Source organism: Gopherus flavomarginatus, chromosome 10 (assembly GCF_025201925.1).
Source record: "Gopherus flavomarginatus isolate rGopFla2 chromosome 10, rGopFla2.mat.asm, whole genome shotgun sequence".
Classification (NCBI taxonomy): Eukaryota; Metazoa; Chordata; order Testudines; family Testudinidae; genus Gopherus; species Gopherus flavomarginatus.
Genome location: NC_066626.1, coordinates 13,459,794 through 13,482,218, shown reverse-complemented (window position 1 = coordinate 13,482,218; position 22,425 = coordinate 13,459,794). Strand labels below are relative to the sequence as shown.

At 43.2% G+C, this 22,425-nt stretch overlaps 1 protein-coding gene across 4 annotated transcripts in view; it reads right to left on the bottom strand.

Moving 5' to 3' along the window:
* The window catches only part of FN1 (fibronectin 1), a 64,954-nt gene that overhangs the window by 19,768 nt on the left and 22,761 nt on the right, over positions 1-22,425 (bottom strand). For 2 of the 4 annotated variants that reach the window (XM_050916069.1, XM_050916070.1), the window contains exons 13-30: positions 20,490-20,611; positions 18,855-19,032; positions 18,316-18,492; positions 17,368-17,496; positions 17,152-17,241; positions 16,484-16,678; positions 14,883-15,155; positions 11,522-11,788; positions 10,238-10,332; positions 9,513-9,681; positions 8,913-8,999; positions 7,805-7,996; positions 5,320-5,592; positions 4,064-4,246; positions 2,616-2,705; positions 1,573-1,842; positions 675-791; positions 71-235 (exon numbers count right to left, since the gene is read on the bottom strand). In XM_050916069.1, coding sequence (XP_050772026.1) covers positions 71-235; positions 675-791; positions 1,573-1,842; positions 2,616-2,705; positions 4,064-4,246; positions 5,320-5,592; positions 7,805-7,996; positions 8,913-8,999; positions 9,513-9,681; positions 10,238-10,332; positions 11,522-11,788; positions 14,883-15,155; positions 16,484-16,678; positions 17,152-17,241; positions 17,368-17,496; positions 18,316-18,492; positions 18,855-19,032; positions 20,490-20,611 — 3,072 coding nt within the window. The remainder of the gene's footprint in view (positions 1-70; positions 236-674; positions 792-1,572; positions 1,843-2,615; positions 2,706-4,063; positions 4,247-5,319; positions 5,593-7,804; positions 7,997-8,912; positions 9,000-9,512; positions 9,682-10,237; positions 10,333-11,521; positions 11,789-14,882; positions 15,156-16,483; positions 16,679-17,151; positions 17,242-17,367; positions 17,497-18,315; positions 18,493-18,854; positions 19,033-20,489; positions 20,612-22,425) is intronic. The other 2 variants (XM_050916071.1, XM_050916072.1) reach the window with 1 other exon arrangement.

Sequence of the window (22,425 nt, the reverse complement as noted above, 5' to 3'; positions counted from 1 at the left end):
CACTCCCAGCTGAAACGGAGGACAATTATGAGATAAACCAGAAGCTAGTAGTGTTGTCCATGTGTCTCACCTGTTTTGTACGTGACCGTGACTGGCTTGCTGCTGGCGGGGCTGTCTCCACGGCCCGTCACTGCGTACACCGTGATGGTATAATCTGCTGCGGGCTTAAGGTCGTTGATGGTGGCAGTGGACATGGTGCCAGGCACGGTAAACTCCTGGACAGGGCTACTGCCACCTGGGACGGCAGGTAAGAAAGAAAATGCTGATCATTACTCACGTTTTAAACAAAAAGCAAGGGATGAGCTGAAGACTCTCATTGATTTTAATGAGATTTGGGTCAACCCATAATAAGTTGGAAAGACCTTTTTCACCCCAAACCAAGAGGCAAATGAGAGGCCCATGGACCTTCCAGTGCAATTAATGGATATTATGGATGTGGTAGCAAAGATGATTTGCCCCACCTTTAAAGTTCAGTCATGATATTTGCTTCTCTCAGTGCATATCCATCAGCACACTGCCTCCGTCTGAGTTCTCAGAGCATGCTGAATGCTACAATCATCGATCAGATTTGCCCTCACTATTTGCTGCAGTGTTTAAATGGCCCAAGCTTAAAGCTTCACACTTGGTGTCAACGGGGAGCTCCTGTAGAAGTGGTAATATTAGATCACACTGACCTGTTTCACCATAGGTTATCCTATAGTATCTAACTGTAACTGCAGGAGCATCCCAGGAAATCACCAGGCTGGTGGGGCTAGTGGCAGTAACTTCCAGGTCCCTTGGAACGTCAGAAACTAGAAAAGAAGTTAGGGTTTAAAAAGAAAATTAAAAAACATTTGACACTCCCCAGGCTCCTGTTACTCTACTTACACTAGAGGCTGTTGCTACTAACAAATCTTTCCAGTAGCCCACAGTTTGCCGTCAGGTCTCTAGGTGACACATCTGGCTAGGAGCCTGAATCCAGCGGCTATGGAAAGATTGCTATTGATTTCTGTGGCCACTAGATTGAGCCCTAAATGTGTCCCTCCTGCAGAAAAACCTAAGGGAGCAGGAAATTGCCCAGAGAATTCGTTTCTGAAGGCTACTCCCCTCGGTGGGAGGGCTTTGATGCCTCCCATTGGAGGGCAAGAAGAAAGGCCTCAATCCTATGGATCTACCAGCCCAGGAGCCAACCTGCGCTCCCTGGGTTTTTCCTTTCCTTTGGTAGCACAGTGCCCTGAGGCAGGCTCACCACAAGGTCATTTAAAACAAAAGAAAGTGCACAATGGACATTGGCCAGAGCTATCTGAATTAACACTTTGCCTCTTCAGAACTCCTTTGTATAATAAAATGCCTTGTCCCTTAGCAGATAGATGTGCTTTGTGCCTGATCCTAAGCTCATGGGAATCAGTGGGAGTCTGTCCACTGAACTCAGAGGCCTTTGAATCAGGCCCTTTCTCCTCTAGCCAACTTTCTGCTCTGCTGTCAGTAGTTCAGTTACTTGCCAGCCAACCGGAAGGATTCAGTTTAACAACTTGTCAAGATGGGGCAGAAGACTTTCAATGTACATTTTTTCTGGCTTGTTTCCAAACTAACCTGTAGTTTGCTGGCCAACCAAGGGCAAGCTCTCCTCTCTGCCGTTGACAGCAATAATGCTGACCACATACTCTGAGCCTGGGGCCAGGTTAGTGAGGGTGATGGAATTCCGAGAAGGTGGGACACGGTCTTCCCTGGGCCTGGTGCCACTGTGTTCCAGATGGTGGCGAATTTTGTAGCCAGTGATAGTGGCACGAGGAGCAATCCAGTGCACAGTGAAAGAGTTGGCAGTTATATCCGAAAAGTCAATGCCAGTTGGAGAATCAAGACCTGGTCAGGGCAGGAGGATACCCAAGAAAAGAGACATTCAGCTTATTTGAACAACAGATACATTTATTTTGAAATGATGAGGGATTTCCCCAGCCCCACCCCAGGATAGGATTTCAGAATCCTGCTTGCACTCCTGCCAAACCCTGTTCAGCACTGAACCTATAAATATGTAATGATCCAGATCATACAGTGGTGTTAAAAAACCAGAGGAACTTATTTTCAAAAATGGAATCTCCTCGCAAGTTCAGTCCACATCTGGAGTCCTCTGAACTTGAGGTATTTGACAATTTTAAATGTTTGCCCAAACAAAAACACCCAGCCCTGGTTTCAGAGAACAGAAAAAGCCAAAGCACAAAAACATCAGAATATCTCTGAGACTTGGCTGTACAATGACATAGGGATACAGTGGAGGGACCTGATCCTGACGTGTCTGGACGCCTCTTGGGGGGACTGGACACTGGTCTTTTATTGGGCCAAATCCTCAGTGGATGTAAGTTAGCATCGCCCCATTGAAGTCAATTATACACCTTTTAATTAAAACCAACTGAAGATCTGGCCCCTTGACCATTTTGCTCAGCACTTCCCAAGCTGTCTCTCTGCAGCACTCCCTTAAAATCTTTTGTGCAAGTCTTCCACAATACATGTCAAGGACAGCAAAACCTTAAAGGCTTTTATGTCCTAAGTCCCCCCAGTGATTAGAGTTGTCCTATCGATGAGCGGTTAACGGAAGAGATAGAGGCAAACGGAAGTTTGCCAAGCAAGTTTCCACATACCTGTTTTCTGCACGCCAGTCAGAGGGGTGCTCTCATGCTGCTCATAGACGCTGTAGACGCTCACCAGATATTCAGTGCCAGGCAGGAGACCTGAAGGATTAAACCACACCGCTTTAGACCCTCACAATTTTCAGGCTCTTGGAGCAACTGAAAAACCTCAGTAAATCTAATTGACACAGCTCATGATGTGGAGCGACTGATTTTTGCTTAGCCTGTGCAAAACCTGAGCCTAATGGATAGTCAAGACATTTGAGTCCAGCTGAAGCTTGGTTTTAAGCATGGGAATGGCCTTTGGTTTCACGGAAGTTTTAGCCTGCAACAAGTGTTGGTGGTTTCTTTTTTTATTGCTATTTGGCAAGGAAATTATTTAGATGGGTTTGTCAGCAGGGATTAGTTTTCCGTACAGGCCTCCCAGCTCAGAGCATTTACTGATAAACAGGGCCAGATCTTCAACTGATGTAAACTGATGTAGCACCACTGACTTTCAGTGAAGTGATTCTATTTTACGCCAGCTAAGAACGTGGTCTTTTATATTTAAAGCAGGTACTGTCTCTTACTCAACCAACTCGTCCAGTTTCTAGGGAAAATCCTCCCAACAGAACACACCCTTTGTATCAAGATGAGCAAATTAATTATATACTTGTGAGAAATGCAAGAGATCAGTTGCACTGTACTGCTGAAATTTCAGACAGAGCATTTATTTTCCTTTCCAAAATCTAAAGACTCAAAAGAGGACCTTTTGCTGATTTTGATCCTTTGTGTCTTCATCTAGCCCGCTGCACTGCAAGTCATTGACTTTTTGTCAAACAAGATAGGCAATGTGTACCTACTCTTAATACCTAACCAGGTTCAACTGCCCCCCAGTATGATGAATCATCGTCCTTGTCTTAGCGGAAAAAGGTTTACACGGTTTAACTTTAACTTCGTTAAAACAATGAACCAAGTCCTTTGCTGGTGTAAATTAGCATAGCTCTATGGAAGTCAATGAAGCTATGCCAATTTACACCAGCAGGGAATCTGATCCATTATACTTATTCCAATCAATTTCTTGCTTTTCCTTCCCTTATGCTGGATCTCCAACAAGAAATTCACTGGAGAGCTGGGGTTCTTAATGTGTTCAGAGGATGGACCACATCTTTTGGGAAATAATCTCATGACCAACTCACCTCCAATTCACAATTAGGAAAACCATATCTCTCCAATTCATGACTGCTCAATGTCCATGTGGCAGCTATACCCATTAATACATAGGAGAGTAATATTAAGAAAGTACTTTACGTATTTGTATCTATTTTAATTTAATTTAGCTGTTGTAAACCCTGGGAAGGGAGCTAATACCATCTGACCACCTACAGACCAGCAAGTGTTCTGCAGACCCACCAACCATCAGTGGACTTCAGCTTGAGAAGTCCCTTACGTTCCGCTGACCTATGCAGGTAACCTCTTACTTGTTAAAAACACCATGTTGTCGGAGGGTGAAATGGTCAGCTCAGCAACATCCTCCTCTTTCTTCACAGGTGAATAACGCACCAGGAAACTGGTCAGTTCAATGGATACTGGAGGAGTCCAGGTCACACGCATAGCATCTGGCCCCACGTTGGTGAAGCGCAGATCAGTTGGAGCAGGAACAGCTACATGCAAAGAATATTGAGGGTTTTTTTTAAACATTTTCTGGAAGGTGAGAGTTTACCAAGGTGGATGTTCAGGGAATCTACAGTGTATCTCATGCAAAAAGAGGCTACGGTGTCAGATCCATGCAAACATACTCCTAAGATACATTTGGTTCCACTACAGTTAAAAACACTCACACTACTGTCAGGTTCCTTTAACCTCTTGGCAATTGCTGATACTTAAATGTATTCTGTTTAGATAATTTGAAAACAAGATGGCAGGTTTCTGTAATATTGGCCCTGCTGCTGCATCTTGGGTTACAGGGATGTGGCCAAGAGAGGCTTAAGTTGCCATACAGCAGTTTACACATGAAAAGCTCCTTTCTTCAGAACTGATACATGCATACATAGGGGAGGAGAGGGTAGATCCATTAAGTCCCTTCGCCTCTATGTCTACTTGTGGGTTTAAGGGTTTAGAATCTCAGCAGTTTATTCACACGACGCAGGGTTTCATGCACAAAGTAGTTCTCAGTTCATCTTCTACCCATGCACTACAGAGAACCTTGACAGTGTGACATGCTTGTCACTAGCGTGTGCTCAGGGAGTGATGTTTCTTGTCCATCTTTTAAGGCAAGATTTGAAGAGCTGGGCCACCACCAAAAAAATACGAAGCGCTCAAATGACTTGACCAATGACAGCGTTGGGGGCTAAACCGAAGAGTGTCTCTAGAATTGTATCCACCCTTTGGGGGATCCCATCTCCCTTTGGGGACTGTGATTCAGGATCTTATACTTTGGGGATCACATAACTCAAGTTTAACAATGAAACCTGAAAAGCTTAAAAGCCAACATGAGTGAGATCCTGCCTTTGCAGTTATCCGCAATATAAAAATGCAGTTAATGCACAGGGCTAAAAAAATGCAAACGGCATAGCCCTTCCCATCCTACATTTAAAAGAGAAGCCGGTCCTTGTCCCTCCTTTCACCCATCATAGTGAGTGGCTCGATTCTTCTCAGAGAAAGCCCGTTACCCCAGCAGCTAGTGACAGCATGAAACACCATCCGGGTCACAAACACAGAAGTTTTCAAAATTCACCCGTTTGCTGCGTCAGAGTGGTAGGGGCGCTCTCTCCGCCATTAATGAGTGTGATTACGCTGATGTCGTAATCAATGCCCGGCTCCAGGCCTGTGACTGTGTAGTATCCTACTGAGGAGTCCACAAAATCTTCAAAAATAGGGACACTTTCTCCTGCCGCAACTACCGTGATGCGGTAACCAATAATGGTGGAGGCATTTAGCGGGGTCCACCTCAGGCCGATGCTTGTATCAGTTATGTCAACAAAGCTTAGGTCAGTGAGCTGGGGCACCTCTACTGAGTGCCAGGGGGAACAGCAAAGACACACAGAGGCAAAAGAAAAGAGGAGGGGGAAAAATAAGGCAGTGTGTATCAGGTTACACGTCTTAACAGTAAGGAAATGGTCAAGCGATGACGGTGATATGCAACATTTTCCCACTGAGGGCCCAATTGTGCCACTCTTCCTCACATGAAATAGCACCTTGCAACACACGGAGGGCCATATTTACACAGGGAAAGAAGCAGGCAGGAACACTGGATTTCAGTGGGAGTTAGGTGCCTAAATACCTTTGAAGATCTGGACTCTGCCTGGTGGGATGTACAACAGCCTAAGTAGTTTAGGCACCTAACTCCCATTGAGCTTACTGCAAGGATGAGACAGTTGGCCCTGAGGTGGTTTTTTAAATGATTCTCTGAAAGACACAGACCCAATTTTAGCATTTTTTTAAAATTCTTTTGTTTGTTAATCTTTAAGCAAGGAAAAAATGGATTAGTGATAAGTGACCCTCGAGATTTTTTTAAAAAAATAGTCAGAATACTATGCCCAGCTTCAACTGTTCCAATCATAAAATTATCAACACATTGGGAATGCTGAAATAACTGGAGTGGGCCAAATCCTGAGATGGTGAAAACTGCTGTAGTTCTATTTAAGCCAATGAAGGCAACTAGTACAAATCAGTGTATCTTTATTGAGCTAAAAGAAATGATGATGATTTTCACCAGCTGAGGTTCTGGCCCGGTATTCTTCAAGTCTTACTGCTAAAGCTGCAGCACAGGTGCTAAAACAAAAACCCCAAACTTGGGAGCAATATAAAGCTTGCTTAGAAAAACTAAGTCGTTAAAAAATGAGCTATTCTAGGATATGGGTTTTCCATATGAAACTCACAGCATCACCCAGCTCTTAATGTTATGCTAGGAGCAGTGTGTGGCTGAGAGAAACTGACTTGGTTTCTTAACCAAACTTTACAATCTTCAAACCAAGCCATTGAATTAGGATTTATTTGAATAACCTTCTACATGCATCCTAAATGTCTGAATAGTCAACAAGGTTATGGGATTTTTCCGATGGACACTACTTTAGCAGAGCTGTTCTTTCCCAAATGTTAGACCCAACAGAAATCAGGGATTCTGCTTTGCCTTTAACTTATAGGCACCAACTCTTCAGCTGGCACAAACTGACACAGTTCCTTTGAAGCCAGCAGAACTGCACCAGCTCAGAATCTGGCCCTGTAACTTTAAGGACCGAATCCTGAAGTCAATGGGAGCTGGGGATGCCACTCCCCTCAGTAAGAAAGGGCCTATGGCTTATTACACTTGTGATAGGATCATTAGGAATTAGCTGGAAAAGGGAAATATCAGATAGAAATGGCGCAATAGGCTGGTTTGCTTAATAACTGAGCAAATATTTCTTGTTCCGTCACGAAAAACAAGTATTTTACAGAATAAGTGTAGCAAAAAGGCCATTTTCTGTAAAATAACTATTGATCCTCATGGGATACATTTACCATATCACCTTTCAAGAGTATCAAAAGACACAAAGGATGCCATCTTAGTGCTTTTCCCCCCATTAGAGCATGGTACAGGGTTAAAGCCATTGTTGCTGCTGCATTAGATACCCACAGGAGCGCACAGCAACTCAGTGAAGCACAGACATTTTAAAAGCAGGGTTAACAGCAAGCATTTGCTAAACACACGAGCTGGCATTGTTTCATGGCTTAATGGAAACAAAGCCAAACAAAACCTTCACAAAGCAAAATTAACACCCAATCATTCAGGGATTCAGATGTTTTATCATACTGCTGTGGTCCTGGGACTACATGGAGACATCCCAGTACATAGGGAAATACCCACAAAGTAATCTGCTGCTAGCTCCTACCAGTACTACATTACGTCCTGGCTTCCCCTTCTTCGACGGCTCAGATCTGCTGGCTGGGGCACCACGGGATGGAGTCAAGGCGCTGCCCGTTCCCCAGCCCACCTGTGCAAGTGAGGCAGTGTACCGGTTTCACAGAGACAGCTCTTCCCCTGTGGATGGGCTGCCAATGCGTAAGGGGGTGTAAGGGCCCCCTTACTCCCTGCACTGGCACATAGGGCAAGTGACTACCTTGCTGCTAGGGTCTAAGCCTGCAAATCCTCCATCATCAGAGTCAGTGGGAGGTCCATGTGCAAACTGCTTACAAGGTTGGTCTGTTACAATGACTGAGGCGGCTGCTCATTTTTCCATTACCTTGCGCGATGGTTTTGGAGATGGGGACGCTTTCCTTATTGTCCTTGACAGAATAAACACTGACGTTGTACTCTAGGCCAGGACTCAGATTTTCAAAGATGCAGGAATTCTGCTCCGCACTGACCACTTCCTCCAGGGTGTAACCCTGCTGCCCACTGGTAGGAACGGTGGTAACTCTGTACCCAGTGATGCCTGAAATACACAGATCACAGGAATCAATGTGGTGGATTTATTTAAACCAGGCTTGGATACAATCGCTCAGAGAAAGCACAGATGATATTAAACAGATGCTCCCTATCAACCTCAGCTGGGCATGCAAGTGCTTGCTCGACGTAGGATCGGTCCATTTCGCATAGACACACTGAGATACATTTCCAAAGAAGTGCCCAGTGGGGGCTTAGACGCGCAGCTCCCATGAGCGTTAATGGGAGACATGGCTAGTCTCTGCAGCGCTTTGAAAATGCACTCTTAGGAGTTGTCCAAAGCCAAAATTCTAATGACCGGAAACAGGAAACATTGCATCTCAGCTCAGGGTGGGGGTTTTCAAAAGCACTCAGCATTGGCCTTGGCCTACCAGTTCCCACTGAAGTCACGGGAAATGCTCCCATCCACATCAGTGGGAGAAGAGTCAGGCCAAGGTTGGGTGTTTTGGAAAACGCTACACTCACTTGAACTAACCCCACATTTTCCCTTCCGGCCAGAAACCCTCTTGGTCATTCTTGCTTTCTTTATTTCAGACTCTGTGTTAGCTGTCGAGGGTACTGGAGCAGTCTCCTCCCTCCCCCAATCCTATCTGACTTGAAAGGCAATCTCGATCATCCTTTGGAATATCACTGTTTGACATGGAAGGTACGGCTTTAAGGGTCCTGTTGCAGACCGTTTTCATACAAGAATGCAGAACATTTGTATTCTAGCAGATGCTATGTGAATATAACTGAAAATAACATATGCCAAAAGATGACATGGAAGCTAAACATTTAATCGGTGCCCGGTTAACAACACTTGCTGTGCCGTCAGTTGCACTAGTGTAATTCTGGAGTAAATCACAGGAGTTATTCTTGATCTACACTTTTGTAACGCGGAGCCGTTTCTGATGCTATGTAAATACCTGGACTTGTGCTTCTATCCCAGGAGACCGTCAAGATTCCAGTGTCAGAGTTAGGCTCCAGATGCAGGTTAGTTGGTGGGGATAATGCTACAAGAAACCAAATGCACGATCAGCTGACAATCCCAAGAATCATTTGAAAAACAAAACAACCCAGACCCTTAAAATTAACCAACAACTAAAATAGCTTCTTTCAGAGCAGTACTCTGATGCACATGCAGTAATGTTAATATCATCTGAGAATCAAAGGGAGAGCAGACTCCTTTGAGACTGAGAAGAGAGAAAATGGCACACAAATGCACTGTTTTAGGGGTTTAGCAATACTACTATGACTAATAATAATTCTTTTAGTGCTCAGTTGAATTCAGGCTGAGATCTTAAGGTGCTTTATAAAGGAAAATCATTAGCATTATTCTCATTAAATATAGGGAAGAACTGAGGCAAAGAGACTTGCCCAAGGCTATCCTGCAGTGGCAGAGCTGCAAATAGAATCCAGCTCTCCTGAGTCCTCCACTAGTACCCTACCCACTCAGCCACGCAACGACCTAGCAAAGTAGAGTCAGAGCATTACAGATTAGTAATGGATATTCAGATGTGTCGTACGTGTTGTTACTCTTTTGATGATCGGTGTGTCTCTGTCCTGACCATCCATCAGGACTGAAATGCTGTAGACATACTCCACTCCAGGAGTCAGGCCAGAGATAACAATGCTACCAGATTCAGAAATCACCTCCCGTGGGGCTTCTCCACCTTGACTTGGTCGCACACCCAGCTGCACCGAAGAAAGGGGGAAGGTTGCATTTCAGCCTTACATATGAACCATCTAGATGCCTATAAACATACTGGACACATCCTCTAAAGTGATTAGCTGACTTGTTGTGGGGAAGTTAGCCTATGCTGGAGCACCGAGGGCATGGATAGCCCTGCAGCTGGGTAAACCTCAGGGAACACAGCATCATGAGGCAGAACGAGACACTGCAACCTCATGGTGCTGTGTGACGAATTATCAACTCGATGCCCCAAATATGGGCCTGATCCAAAGTCTACAGAAGTCAGGCGAAAGACTCCCACTGACTTCAGTGGGCCTTGGATCAGGCGTGTGAGCACATCACCTCCTTTGCATAAATATTTTAACCTCTGAATAGTCACTTCAGCTTAAGAACACAAGACACTGCCCCGCCCTACTCAGTGCTTCCATATTTGTGACTCTTCTTTCCCCAAACCATCGTCTATGGCCATTCGTTCTTAACTGGCCCTAGCTGGGTGACAGCTAACGGAATTAAGCAATAGAGAGCAAAACAGATCCAAAGGCTTCAGTGGGAAAATACCTTGAAACCAATCCTTGGCGCAGGTGTCCAGGTAACAACAATAGAAGTTTCTGTCACTTCTGTGTTATAGGGAGGGATGGAGCCCATGGGTTGCACTGTGAAAGGAACAGATAAACGGAGTTCAGACTCAGCGCTACCCAGAGAGTTACAGAAATCTGTTTAGGGGTGGGGGAGGGAAGAAGGGAGAGGTGTCAATGTTTGTTACCATTTACAGCATTTTTTTTTTTGGTTCATAATTTGGCTGATCCTGGGATATATTTGCAGATTTAAAATGGAAAAAGCCTTGGCTGAGATTTTGCATTTTATTCTTTAAAATACTATCACTTAAAAAGTTATACAATTACACAACCTATTCCTAACCTGGAATGGACTCAGGCCAAATCAAGTAGTTGTGAAAGGCAATAGCTTTCTTTATCTCAGCCACGCAGTGTCCTCGCCAGAAATGACCACATCTAAGGCAGACACTGTGGGCCAAGTGCATCTCTGGTGTAACTTTACTGAAGCCAATAATATTACACCAGGGATAAATGTGGATGCTTGGTTTTAACTTCACACTGATATAAAATCCACACATTCCACTGAACAAAGGATGTTGTTATCAGCCTTATTGATGAGACGTTTTGACTTTTGTTGGTTTACATCACAGCTTCATCATTATTTGAATAGCAAAATCGATCTATTCTTTCTACAAGTATGCAGTGGTTCTTAACGAACTCATCATAACACTATAATCTTTGGGAAGACATGGCCCTTTTAGCCACTACTCATTCTCTTAAACTAGCTAGCACACCAGAAAGGCTCAAATGTAGAACTGTCCGAAAATGTTTTTTTGAGGGAAAATGGTCTTTTCATCACAATGCACATTTCCATGGGAAATGTCAACTTTTAATCATTTTTCTGCCCTGGGTTTTTGCTGCAAAATTGGAAAACCCACCTAACAATCAAAATACGTTGGGTGAAACTGAAAACATATGCTTGCCTGAAATGTGTTGGTGTTTGGGTTGTCAATAACAGACATTTTTGGAAATTTTCAGTTTTAGATTTGTTTTTCAACAAAAAGCTGACACATTTCATCAGCAATTTCTAATGGAATTGTAATATTTTTGTTTTTTATCTACTTCTTATGAAGTATGGTGGGAAAGCCATTTCCCGAGTAGCTTCATTCAAATATTATTTTAAAGGAATATTTTGAAAGACGAGTTAGAATGGCCAGTTTCAAACGCAGCCTATGCTCTTGAAGATGACAGTGTCACTGGTAAATGAATAAGCACCCATCATGCTTACAAGTAGTGAAGACTGCAGTTTCTCTGCTGCTTTGCTGGTTGCCTTTCACCGCCACAAGGTAGACAGTGTACTCGGACCCAGGTTGCAGATTCCTCACGGTGTATTTGGTGGCAGATGGCCCCACCTTGTACTCCTTTTGTTGGCCTCCTCTTGTGGGACCTGCAGTCAGTTGGTATCCTGTGATCGGAGCGCGCGGTGGAGTCCAGGCCACTAACACTGCAGACTCAGTAACATTATCAAACCTTAGGTTGGTGGGAGCATCGAGTTCTAGAAGGACAAGCAAAGTGTGTATTAACAGTCCTTCCATGGGTTTAGCATGGCTTTCTTTTGAAAAATCTTGGTAGTCATTTTTAAAAAATACCAAAACATATGCACCAATTTTAATTAAAAAACATGACCATATTTCTGGGGAGGAACACATTAACCTAAAATAGTCAAGTGGAGGACTATGCTGTAAAATAACCCTATGCATGCTTGTCTCTCCTATATGAATTATACAAGGTCTTTCATATGTCTCCATACTGGCATTTTTATCCTTAAAAGCCCTGACACAGCAAAGCACCTAAGTAAGCATATACGTAACTTTAAGCACATAAGTGGTGTGCTGGATCCAGACCAAAACAAATGCAGCAGAGATGTTACCCCCTGACAAAATGCTTACTTGTAGGAATTAAAGTCCAGAAAAGGTCCTGGGAAAAAGAACGCCCAATGGGAGCTAGGCATCTGAATACCTTAAAAATCTGGCCCTATGTTGCTTAGTGCAGTAGTTTTCTACTTTTCCATGCCACAATCCCATGTTGCAACTAGCATCAGTCAAAAAAAATGTTTCAGCTAAACATTTTTTTAAAATAGAAAATAGTTTTTTGACTAAATGGAAATTTATGAAAAAAAAACTGTTAATGGAAAAAGAGTCAGTTTTGGGGTTCTCAGTGTTTTAATTTTTATCAACATTTTGGGGGGAGGGGAAAAAGAACTCCCTTCCCCGCCCCCATGTAGAAAGAAAAGGAGGATGGTCATAAAGAAAGGGAGACCCTCCTCAAGCCTCTTAATGATCCCCATGTTGAGAACCAGTGGTTTATAGGATATGAAACTCTACTGACACTCGGGCTTGTTCCACACAGAAAATGATAGCGTTGTATCTCTCTCTTATATGTAGACCTATGTCTGGCTCTCTGTTATACTGGTACAGAATTTGACCAGCTAGCAGTATTAGTTTTTTATCACTTCCTCAATCCATGAAAAACAGATACAAAAGCACACGTAATCATAGCTTATTTGTAAGCCACTGTTTAACGGAAGGACAAAAAGAGAAGCAAGTTTGCACCATCAGAAGACTTTTGCTGGAAAGTTTTTCTTGGAAAACCTGACTGATTTCTTTTCCTCAGGACTGTCAATCACAGGACACAATGTATCAGAATACTTTTAGCAATGTGGTTCAGACAAAGCAGTTAAGTGGACAATCACAGCCTATGGAAAACCATTCCAAACATGTGTTATTGGGGGAGGGATAGCTCAGTGGTTTGAGCATTGGTCTGCTAAACCCAGGGTTGTGAGCTCCATCCTTGAGGGAGCCACTTAGGGATCTGGGGCAAAAATCTGTCTGGGGATAGGTCTTGCTTTGAGCAGGTGGTTGGACTAGATGACCTCCTGTGGTCCCTTCCAACCTTGATATTCTATGACTATGCTCAGCTTCATATTCCAAATGAACATTTAGGGCCAGTTTTGCAAAAGAGCTCCACTCCCGTTTAGGCACCTAAATGAAGTGGACAGATTTTCAGAAGTGCTCTGCACCTGGCAAACCCCAACGAGAACAAACACCATAACTTTTAGGTCTCAATGGGAGCTGAGCTCTTGGGAATAATCCGGCCAATTGAGGTGGGTTTTTTTTTGTTTATTTGTTTTTTGTAAACAGTGAAGGAAATTCAGGGTGAGATTTTCAAAAAGTGTTTTCAATGGGACTTTTGAAAATGTCCAGGTACCTAAACTTCTGAGGAAATGAAATACGATCAAAATGTCTTCTGCTTCTCTCTCTTTTAGACACTCTGGGCCAGACTTTCAGCAGTGAGAACAATTGTTCAGAATATGCGATCAATGAGAGTTGGGCACTTTTGAAAGCCTGGCCCTGTGTGTAACTTCAGAATAAAAAACTGGGACACTTTTGTGGCCACTCTTTCAGGGTTGTGAAACACTCACAAGAGCCAAATTCTGACTTTATTTGATCTGCTTCTCTTGGGTCGGGAAAACACTTCAAGGACGGATCAAATCATAGCCATACCCAGCTGTTACACAGCGCTTGTCACCAGTAGATCTCAAAGCACTTTACAAAAGGTCATTATATCCATTTTACAGCTGGGGAAATCAAAGAGATGCTGAGCTTCACCTCTGTCCTTTGCATCCCTCATCCCTTGCTTCCAGCCTCTCTATGGTTGTGGGAAGCAAGGGACGGAGGGACTGACAGGAAATCCCTTTCTCCTCACACCAAGGAGCCAGAGGAGGGGTTTTGCAAGGAACTGACTGGGCCACTGATACTGTACTGTCACCATTAACAAAACTGTGAGAGGTTTTGCCCTTGAACAGTGATTAGTGGGAAACAGGCACTTCCTACGAGCCTGATCCAAAGTCTCAATGCAAAAAACTTCCATAGACTTCAGTGGACTTTGAACAAAGCTATGTGTGACAATAGTGAAACAGGGCTGTAAAAACACCTTATAGCAGGGTAGCCAGAGGTCCTGAACAAACATTTTGTATCCCCAATGTTTTGATTGAGACAGCAATTGACTCCTCCTGAAAGGAATAGCAAGATATCATATGACGAACCAGGACTGACATGGTAACATTGGGATGTATTGTCACTTTAACTATGCACCAATTCCTGTTCTTAGAGGCACACACAGAGCTCCTATGGCGGTCAATGAAAGCCAAGCGTGCATGTCAGCAATCAGCATTTAGATTGGGATGTACAAAGGCAGTCTAAGCAAGTTAGGCTCCCAAATCCGATTGAAATTCACCCTTAGGTGCCTTTGCAAAGTCACTGCCTCAGACCTTTGCTAGCAATGAGCCAGAAGGGCACACACCTTCTCAATCAATTAAAAAAGAAGAGAGAGAGAGAACTCCAGCCACATTAAATTGTTTCCAAACACCATGAGAGTTAAACACCTATCGGAAAGCACTGGAAGAGAATACCTCTGCTAAGGAGATGATTGCATGATCAGCTGAATTCTCAGCCCCATCATTTTGCTTATTGGGTGCCACATGGTTGGAACGAACTATTCCACTTTAGTGATGTATTTACATGTTACTCTAAAGGAGGGGAAAAGAGTCACTCAAGTCCATGAAAAAAGCGTCAAGGAAAGACACTTACTAGTCGTTTGCTCTCCAGTCAATGGCTTGCTCTCCCGGCCCTGGAGCACTGCAAAGACCTTGAAGAGATAGGTCGTTCCAGGTAAAAGGTCAGTGACCTCAGCAAAGTAATTCCTGGTAGTAGGCAGTTTCTGTCCATGTACACCAGGGCGGTTAACCGGGATGACTTCCACCCGATAGCCAGATACCGTGCTCGATGGGGGGGTCCATATGATGGTGATTTTGACATCAGTGACTTCCACAAACTGTAGCTCCTTGGGTGAAGGAACATCATCTGACAGAAGAGAAACCTCCAGTAAGACAGAGGGATTCCTTACAGAATGGTAATGGTGAGTCCAGGAATAAGGTGTGGAACAAGGAAGAAGTGAGTTCTAACTAAACTATGACACGTTTGACTGAGACCATTTACACAACAAAAAATGTCAAAAAAGCCCTATCTTAACAAATGATTTTAAGAAAATACCTGAGTCTACTGTACATCTGAAATTACACTGGGTGGCTGAGATTAGTCTAAGATTTGCATATGGATTATTTTGTTGGCACAAAAGAAAAATTAAAAAAATCAAATGCATGAAGCAGCAGAATGTCAACTTCGTACAGAGCCACAAGTTTGAAAAAACAAAACAAAACGAAACTCCCCCCAAATTATCCAATGACTGGAAAAAGAAGCTATTTTGCTAATTAAGAAGAAAAGGCTTTTAAAACCAGCAGAATAACTGGAGAATCTATACATTAATTTTAAACCCAATCCCTTTATAATTAAACAACTACAGGGTGTGACCCCAGCCTCACTGAAGTCAGAGGCAAAACTCCCATTGGCTTCAATGGTGCAGTATTAGAGCCACTACAGAGTCTTATATTCAGCAGAGGTTTCGGATTACTTGTGCAGATGAGTTCCACATGATGCCTTATGGTTAACCAATATAAACATCGGTAATTCTCAGACTATATGGATGACAAATCATAAAATCATTGAGCCTCGTTCATTTCTGGCATTGTTCTCATCGCAAGAACATCTGATTCCACTACCACCACACCGTCCCTAATTCTTTCAGAACATTTCTTTTTGGTTCAGTTATACAGCCGAATTGATTCCTTTTTTAAAATTAAGGGCACTTTTTAAAAAACTTGGGTGCCTACAGTTAAGCTCCCAAATCCATAAGTACTGAGTACTCCTAATGACTTCAGCAGGGGCTCAGTACCTGAAAAAAAAATCTGCTTAATTATTCAGGTGTTTAAATATGGATCAGGGTACCAAACCCTAGACACCTGAAATCTGAAGTATCATGGCAACCAGGTACCCTTTCAGTGCTGGTAACAGAATCTCACAAGAGAATCTTCATGATAACTTAGAAAAATCTGTTGAGACTTTCCCTTTGCCTAGACATGGTCTTACAACAAAGCTTGTATATGAGCTAAACACTGGTGAGCTTTTCGGTAAAGGCTGCTCTTGATTGTAGGTCCATTCAGAGCCTTTGCTGGTGGTCCACTTACAGCTAAAACTGGACTCTAGAGGCTGCATTTTTCTTTTCATTTGACCCTGCTGCATCTGACAAATTGCTTTGGAATGAACAATGTCCCAGGAAGCATGCTGTCTGTTACCTTTGGTTGGGATGCCTGTGGTTTCCTGCTGGATAAAGACGGGAGCACTCTCTTGATTTTCTTCCACTGCATAGATGGTGATGTTATACTGAACCCCAGGCATTAAGTCACTGAGAGTCACAGAGGTAGCTGTGTCAGGCAAGTTGAGCTCTGTGCTGCCACCTTCCTCTGATGGAGTATAGACAATTCGGTAACCTAATGTGACAAAAAAGACATGATCACTAGACGCAATTGCTACCACCAGCACAAGGAACTGTAAAAATAAGAAATGAACATATTTCCCCCCACGGATCCAAAAAACACCCCATAACTTTTAAGAACATGCTTCCCAGATTTGTTATGGGGATGACGTGGGGGCAGACAGAGGCTGTGGATACAGAGGATAGTGGGGTTGTGATTAGTCAAACCTGGATCTGCAAGTGAACCCGCAGAATCAGTTTGCGCCCAACCCACTGTAAAACCCGCCAGGAATCAAACAGGCACCTTGCAGCCTGCAAGGTCCATCTTGCACTCCCCATTTGTCTGAAAGACACTTTCCATGTGGCGTCCAGGGTGGACAGAATTGCTCATCTGCTCTGTTATGCTTTGTATGTTCCTCTCTTCTGAATGTCAGGTTTTGCAAACATTCCCTCAACAGTTTAAAATAGTTGCATGTAAATGAGGCAGACCTGTGATGGGAGCTCGTGGTCTGCTCCAGCTAACGACAATTGAAGTGTCATCAACTTTATCCACGTTATGTTTGGGAGGTGCATCAGGTGCTGTTTAAAAGAGATGAAGGGAATAACAGATAAGAAAAGCAAGTGAGGCCAAGACATGTTAGAACATCTGAGAACAATCTACAGAATAGAGACTTCCAAAGCCAAGCAGCAAATCTCAACACGTACCTGTTGTCTGGGAAGTAGACAGGATCAGATTCTGTTCTCCTTCTTCTGAGATCTGATAGACGTTGACGATGTACTTGCGTCCAGGTAGCAAGTCTGGGATGTTAACAGAGGTGGCTGTGCTCGGGAGATCTTTGCAAAAAAGAAAATAGAAAAGACTTAGCGACGGTTCTTTTTTTCTCACCAAACAAACCAACCAAAAATTCTGGGCGGGTTCTGTCGAGTCACAATTTTCTTGAGATAACATTTGTTTGGTCTGAGCCTGCTCTCTAGTCTCATCAGAAAGCCCCACAAAGCCTAAGACAGTTCTCTACCACTGGCAGGCTACTTAGAAAAGGGTCGGAGCACGGACTAGCCAGGGAAGAGCAGGTCAGCCATAAGGTGCAGTGGCAGATTTGCCTAGCAACCAACTGCTCTCTGCCAGCACTGATTTCTCACCAAATCACACCCTGATTTTCTAGTTCTGTCAGGGAGGTTTTGAAGAATTATCTGGGTGGTCCATGCATAATTCAGAGGGGGCAGCAGCTGAATGGAAATCAAAGAATGTTGTTCTTCCCCTTATTCTTTTCCAGAGCACAACTTCTGGGAGTGTTTAAGCATTATCCTCATAATGCCCCCTGTGAAATATTACCACCCCCATTTTACAGAGAGAGAACTGAGAAATGGAGAGACTAAAGTTGACCTGACCACAGTCACACAGAGTCTCTACGGTAGAGAGAGATATGAAACCCAGATCTCCTGAATCCCAGCCCCAGGCGTTAACCACCAAACCATCCTTCCCAGCCAGTCTAATATGCTGATAAATGGAAAAAAATATTAAAGAGTTAGTCAGCTCTTGAAAAAAAGGATGGTTCTAAGAATACACCCAGATATACAAGTAGGAGAACCAACTCCCCGTCACAGAGCTACACGAATCTACCCCGGCCAAACAGGTTCAAACATCTGCCTTACCAAGATACTGTGGCTCATCCCCCTCCTCGCTAAGTTCGTACTCAACACGGAATCCCGAGACAGTGTCAGAGGCGGAAACCCAGGAGACTACAAAACTACTTGCTGTAATTTCTGTGACCGATTCAGAGGTAGCAACCACAGGAGAAAGGGGAGTTGTCTCTCCTGAAAGGGTGTTGCCTGCAGAGGAAAAAAAGATAGGGAGAGGTCAGAAGGTTTTATTTGAATTAATAAATGCCAACACAAAAGAAATGAAGGGACAGATCCTCAGCTGGTGTTAACTGACATGGCTCCATTGTCTTCAGTGGAGCTCTGCTGATTTACGTCAGCTAGGATCTAGGCGTACCTATTACCTTTCTAAAAAGGTAAGTACACAGTGTGGCAAATAAGCAACAACAACAAAAAAAACAGTCTAATATAATATCCACAGAGGATGCAGCTGAATTTTTAACAGGAAACAAATAACTTAGGGAATGATCCTACAAGGAAGTAAAGTGTAGGAAGGTGGCTGTATGGAAATACAGTTTCATACTGTTACTTACTAGAAATAGGTGTAGTACTAGTGGTGGTAAAATCAAAGCGGGTGACCTCTCTATGTCCATATTGCTGCACGCTGATGAGCTGCCCTTCATACAACACCCCAGGTTTCAGGCCGGAGATAGTGTGGGAGTTCAAGTGACCTGGGATGGTGGCTTCTTTCCATGGCACTCTCTGGTTTTTCTAAAAGAACAAAGACATCCAATACTATGAAAGAGACCCCCAAAGCCCAAGAGCAGAAATCTCGAATTACGCTTTTATATGGCAGCCCATCACTGTGGCATCTGGACGCCTATATCTGGGGCAGAACTCATATCCAGATGAACAAAAGTCCTTGGAAGGAGGAGGGACAGGCAGGGTGGCCCTCAAGAGGCATTTCCCTGCAGTTAATTTATAATAGAATACTGGGTAACAATCCTGTTAAAATTAGGTGTGGCCCCTGAGGTTTTAATAGTTCTCCTTTGAAAAGGTTTAAGCAGCAATATCTATCCAGCGATCATTCAACAAGCTAGAAAAGTCAGCCAGAAATTCTACAGCAGATGCAATATTTGGAGATCATCCAGTAACACACTTGAGCTACCCTCTGAAAATAATGCTCAGCAAGATTCTCCCCCTCTGACCCACATTTGATTTCTATGGGAAACGCTAAACTGAATCCCTACCTTTCTAAGGTCAGGCCCTCTGGTGTTTAAAGCCCATTTCATTAAGGACCTGATCCAAAGTCCATAGAAATCAGTGGAAAGATTCCAACTGACTTCAAGGGACTTTGGACCAGGCCCTGATTGTTCCTGTAATGCCAGGCGGTGGGTATGCACCAACATGCTTAATGGATGAGTAGACATCTGTAAAGAGTGTTGTCTGAGGCACTGTCAGACGACTTATTTGTATTGGTTAAAATGAATCACTCTTAAATATGAATAAGCCAGCAAGCTGTGGCTAACCAGGTTTGGCTCAGACTTTACAGAAGAAAGGCAATGACAAGTTTATTTAATCTGCTGCCGGCTGTTTACATCTTTGTATCCTGCTCATTTTTACCTCCTCGTTAAGGTGATACAATCTATCCCAGCTGTTCCAGTAATATGTCCATGGTACAAAGCCCATGTTGCCTCCAAATAAGGAAACTTTCACAAGGATTTACACTATTCATCCCACACAATCTCCTAGAATATTTCCTAACTCTGTAGGCCCAGATCCTCAAAGATATTTAGGCACCTAACTCCAAATGAAATCATAAATTCATAAGCACATTGATCAGTAATGCTCATTCATAAATATCCATGATCACTGTATATGCTTAGATAATGTCTGTCACTTTTAATCCTCAGTGCAAATGTCCTCTACAGTAGGGCAAGATCACTGAATTAGCAAATAGAGCTGGATGAAAACATCATATCCCCCCACCCTCTCAAAAAAAAAAAAAAAAAAAAGCCTCCCTCCTTTTTTTTTTTTTAAATTTTAACAGAACGTGAATTTTTATCAGGAAATTTCTGTTTTCGTTAGCATTTTTCAGGTTTTCATTGGGGAAAAAATTAAAATTCCAAAACCAAAAATGTTTTGATTTTTGGCTTTTGAGAGCCTTGCATGGTTGTCAGGAGCTACAAACACGGATGATTTATATAATGACTGAAGGACACACTTACCGGTTTCCATCGGAGAATATACTTGGAAATGTGAGAGGATTCGGGTGCATTCCACTGGATAGGATGGGAGTTGGGATGACTTGCACTCTCAGTGATAATCACTTGCACAGGACCAGTGGCACCTGAAAGGGAAGTTCCCCATTTTAACTTAATTAAGGAGTTTTCCCCTCTAGTTTGCTATTCAGTGCATCCAAGATTTATTAACCAAAATGCATTTGCTTGTGAATATTATTATGAAGGTTTGAAAGAAATAGTTTTTCACTCTATCCCCCAAGCTCCAACACTCATTATATAGCAAATGCTCTGGTACATCTCTCTCTTCTTGCTCTAGAAGCATCAGCATTTGCTGTCTGGATAAACTTACGATGGAAGAATTATGTCTGTGATGGAAGACTTGTGTCATAAATGGTATGGAAAGAGACTTGCGAAACAGAGTCAGACAGTTTGGCAGAGCATGGGGAACAAGAGAACTTTTTCAACATGTGCTTATTATAAATGAAGTTTTATCAGTTACTATTCACTACAATTTGGGTTAATTTTTAAAAGCAAAAAAAACTCTGCTAACTTAAAGCCTCATCCTGTGTCATGGTAAGAACCTTTGGAAAGGTGCTGAGGATCCTCAACGCTTAAGCTAATAGGAGTTGGGTATGTCCGGCACCTTGCTAGACTGGGTCCATGGAATGCTTTCCCAGAATTAAAACTGAGCTCCACAGCTAATCAGAGTCTATCCCAAGTCAGGATCAATGTCCTGAGAGCTGCACAAGGCAACACAGTAAAATCAGGGTGCTACAGAATGCTGGAGAATCTTAGATGCTGACCATCTGGAGAGAAGGCCAACAATAAGGCCACTGCCAGCAAAAGGTTCAGAAGTCTCTTACGTGTACTGGAACAAAAGCAGAAGTAGGGGCAGAGTAAAATTTCCATATAAAAGAGCCACATTTTTGAGGAGATGTTTACGGATAGGTTGTAAACCTCTCATTCAGGAAGCAGTACCTCCATCTCTCAGCGGGACTAGCCCCATATCATCATACTATCATGTGGATAAGGACCCCAGCCTTAGGCTTCAAAAACAAAAAAAAACAAAAACAAAAAAGGGAGGGGGATCTCTAACAATCTCCATTAAATTTATTCAAATTATACATTCTTCCATCTTGTAGGAAGAGGCAGTTTTTCTGCTAATGATTGAAGATCATCAGTTAAAAGACACTATGCATTTTACAACCTCTCTGAATCAACTCATTTTAAAACCTGGGTTTGAAATGACTGCCGTAAGCACCTGAGTGGAGGAAAAGCATGACTTGCACACACACGCCCACAAGCCAACCAAGAGCCTGGAGGTTTAGTTGTAGGCTTGCAACAAAGCTCTTTTGTAAACCCAGATTCAGAAAAGCACTAAAGCATGCATTTTAAGTGCACCCCTATTCAGCAATGCGCTGAAACACATGCGTAGGTCCCACTGCCTTACTTAGTTGAATCAGGACCAAAGATGCTAATGGCTTGCTCCATGCCCACTGGAAAGGCACCCACAATTCCACTGGGTATTGGATCAAGCTCATAATTCACAGCACCTTTTGGCCTTGTTTATGCTCCTTTCTCCGACTCTTCCCCTGAACTACACTGTGAAAAGCTTTCAAATAAATGTGGAAAAAGTCTGACTATTGAACCCTCATCTGGTACTACACTAGTGGGTGTAAGTTCCCAGGGAACTCCAGCATTGAGCTGTCTGACTCTGCAGGATGATCTGTTATTTTAGCCATTAAAAAAAAGTGGGGGGGTGGAGGGAGGATTTAAAGGTTTCCTTTTATAGTTTGTTTGGATAACAGTGTAACATACATACCTGCATATACTTAAAAAGACTTCCAGCCAAACAAATCCATACTCACACAGAGAATATTTCAATGCTTGTCTAATCCCAAATCTACACTCAGGAACTTCA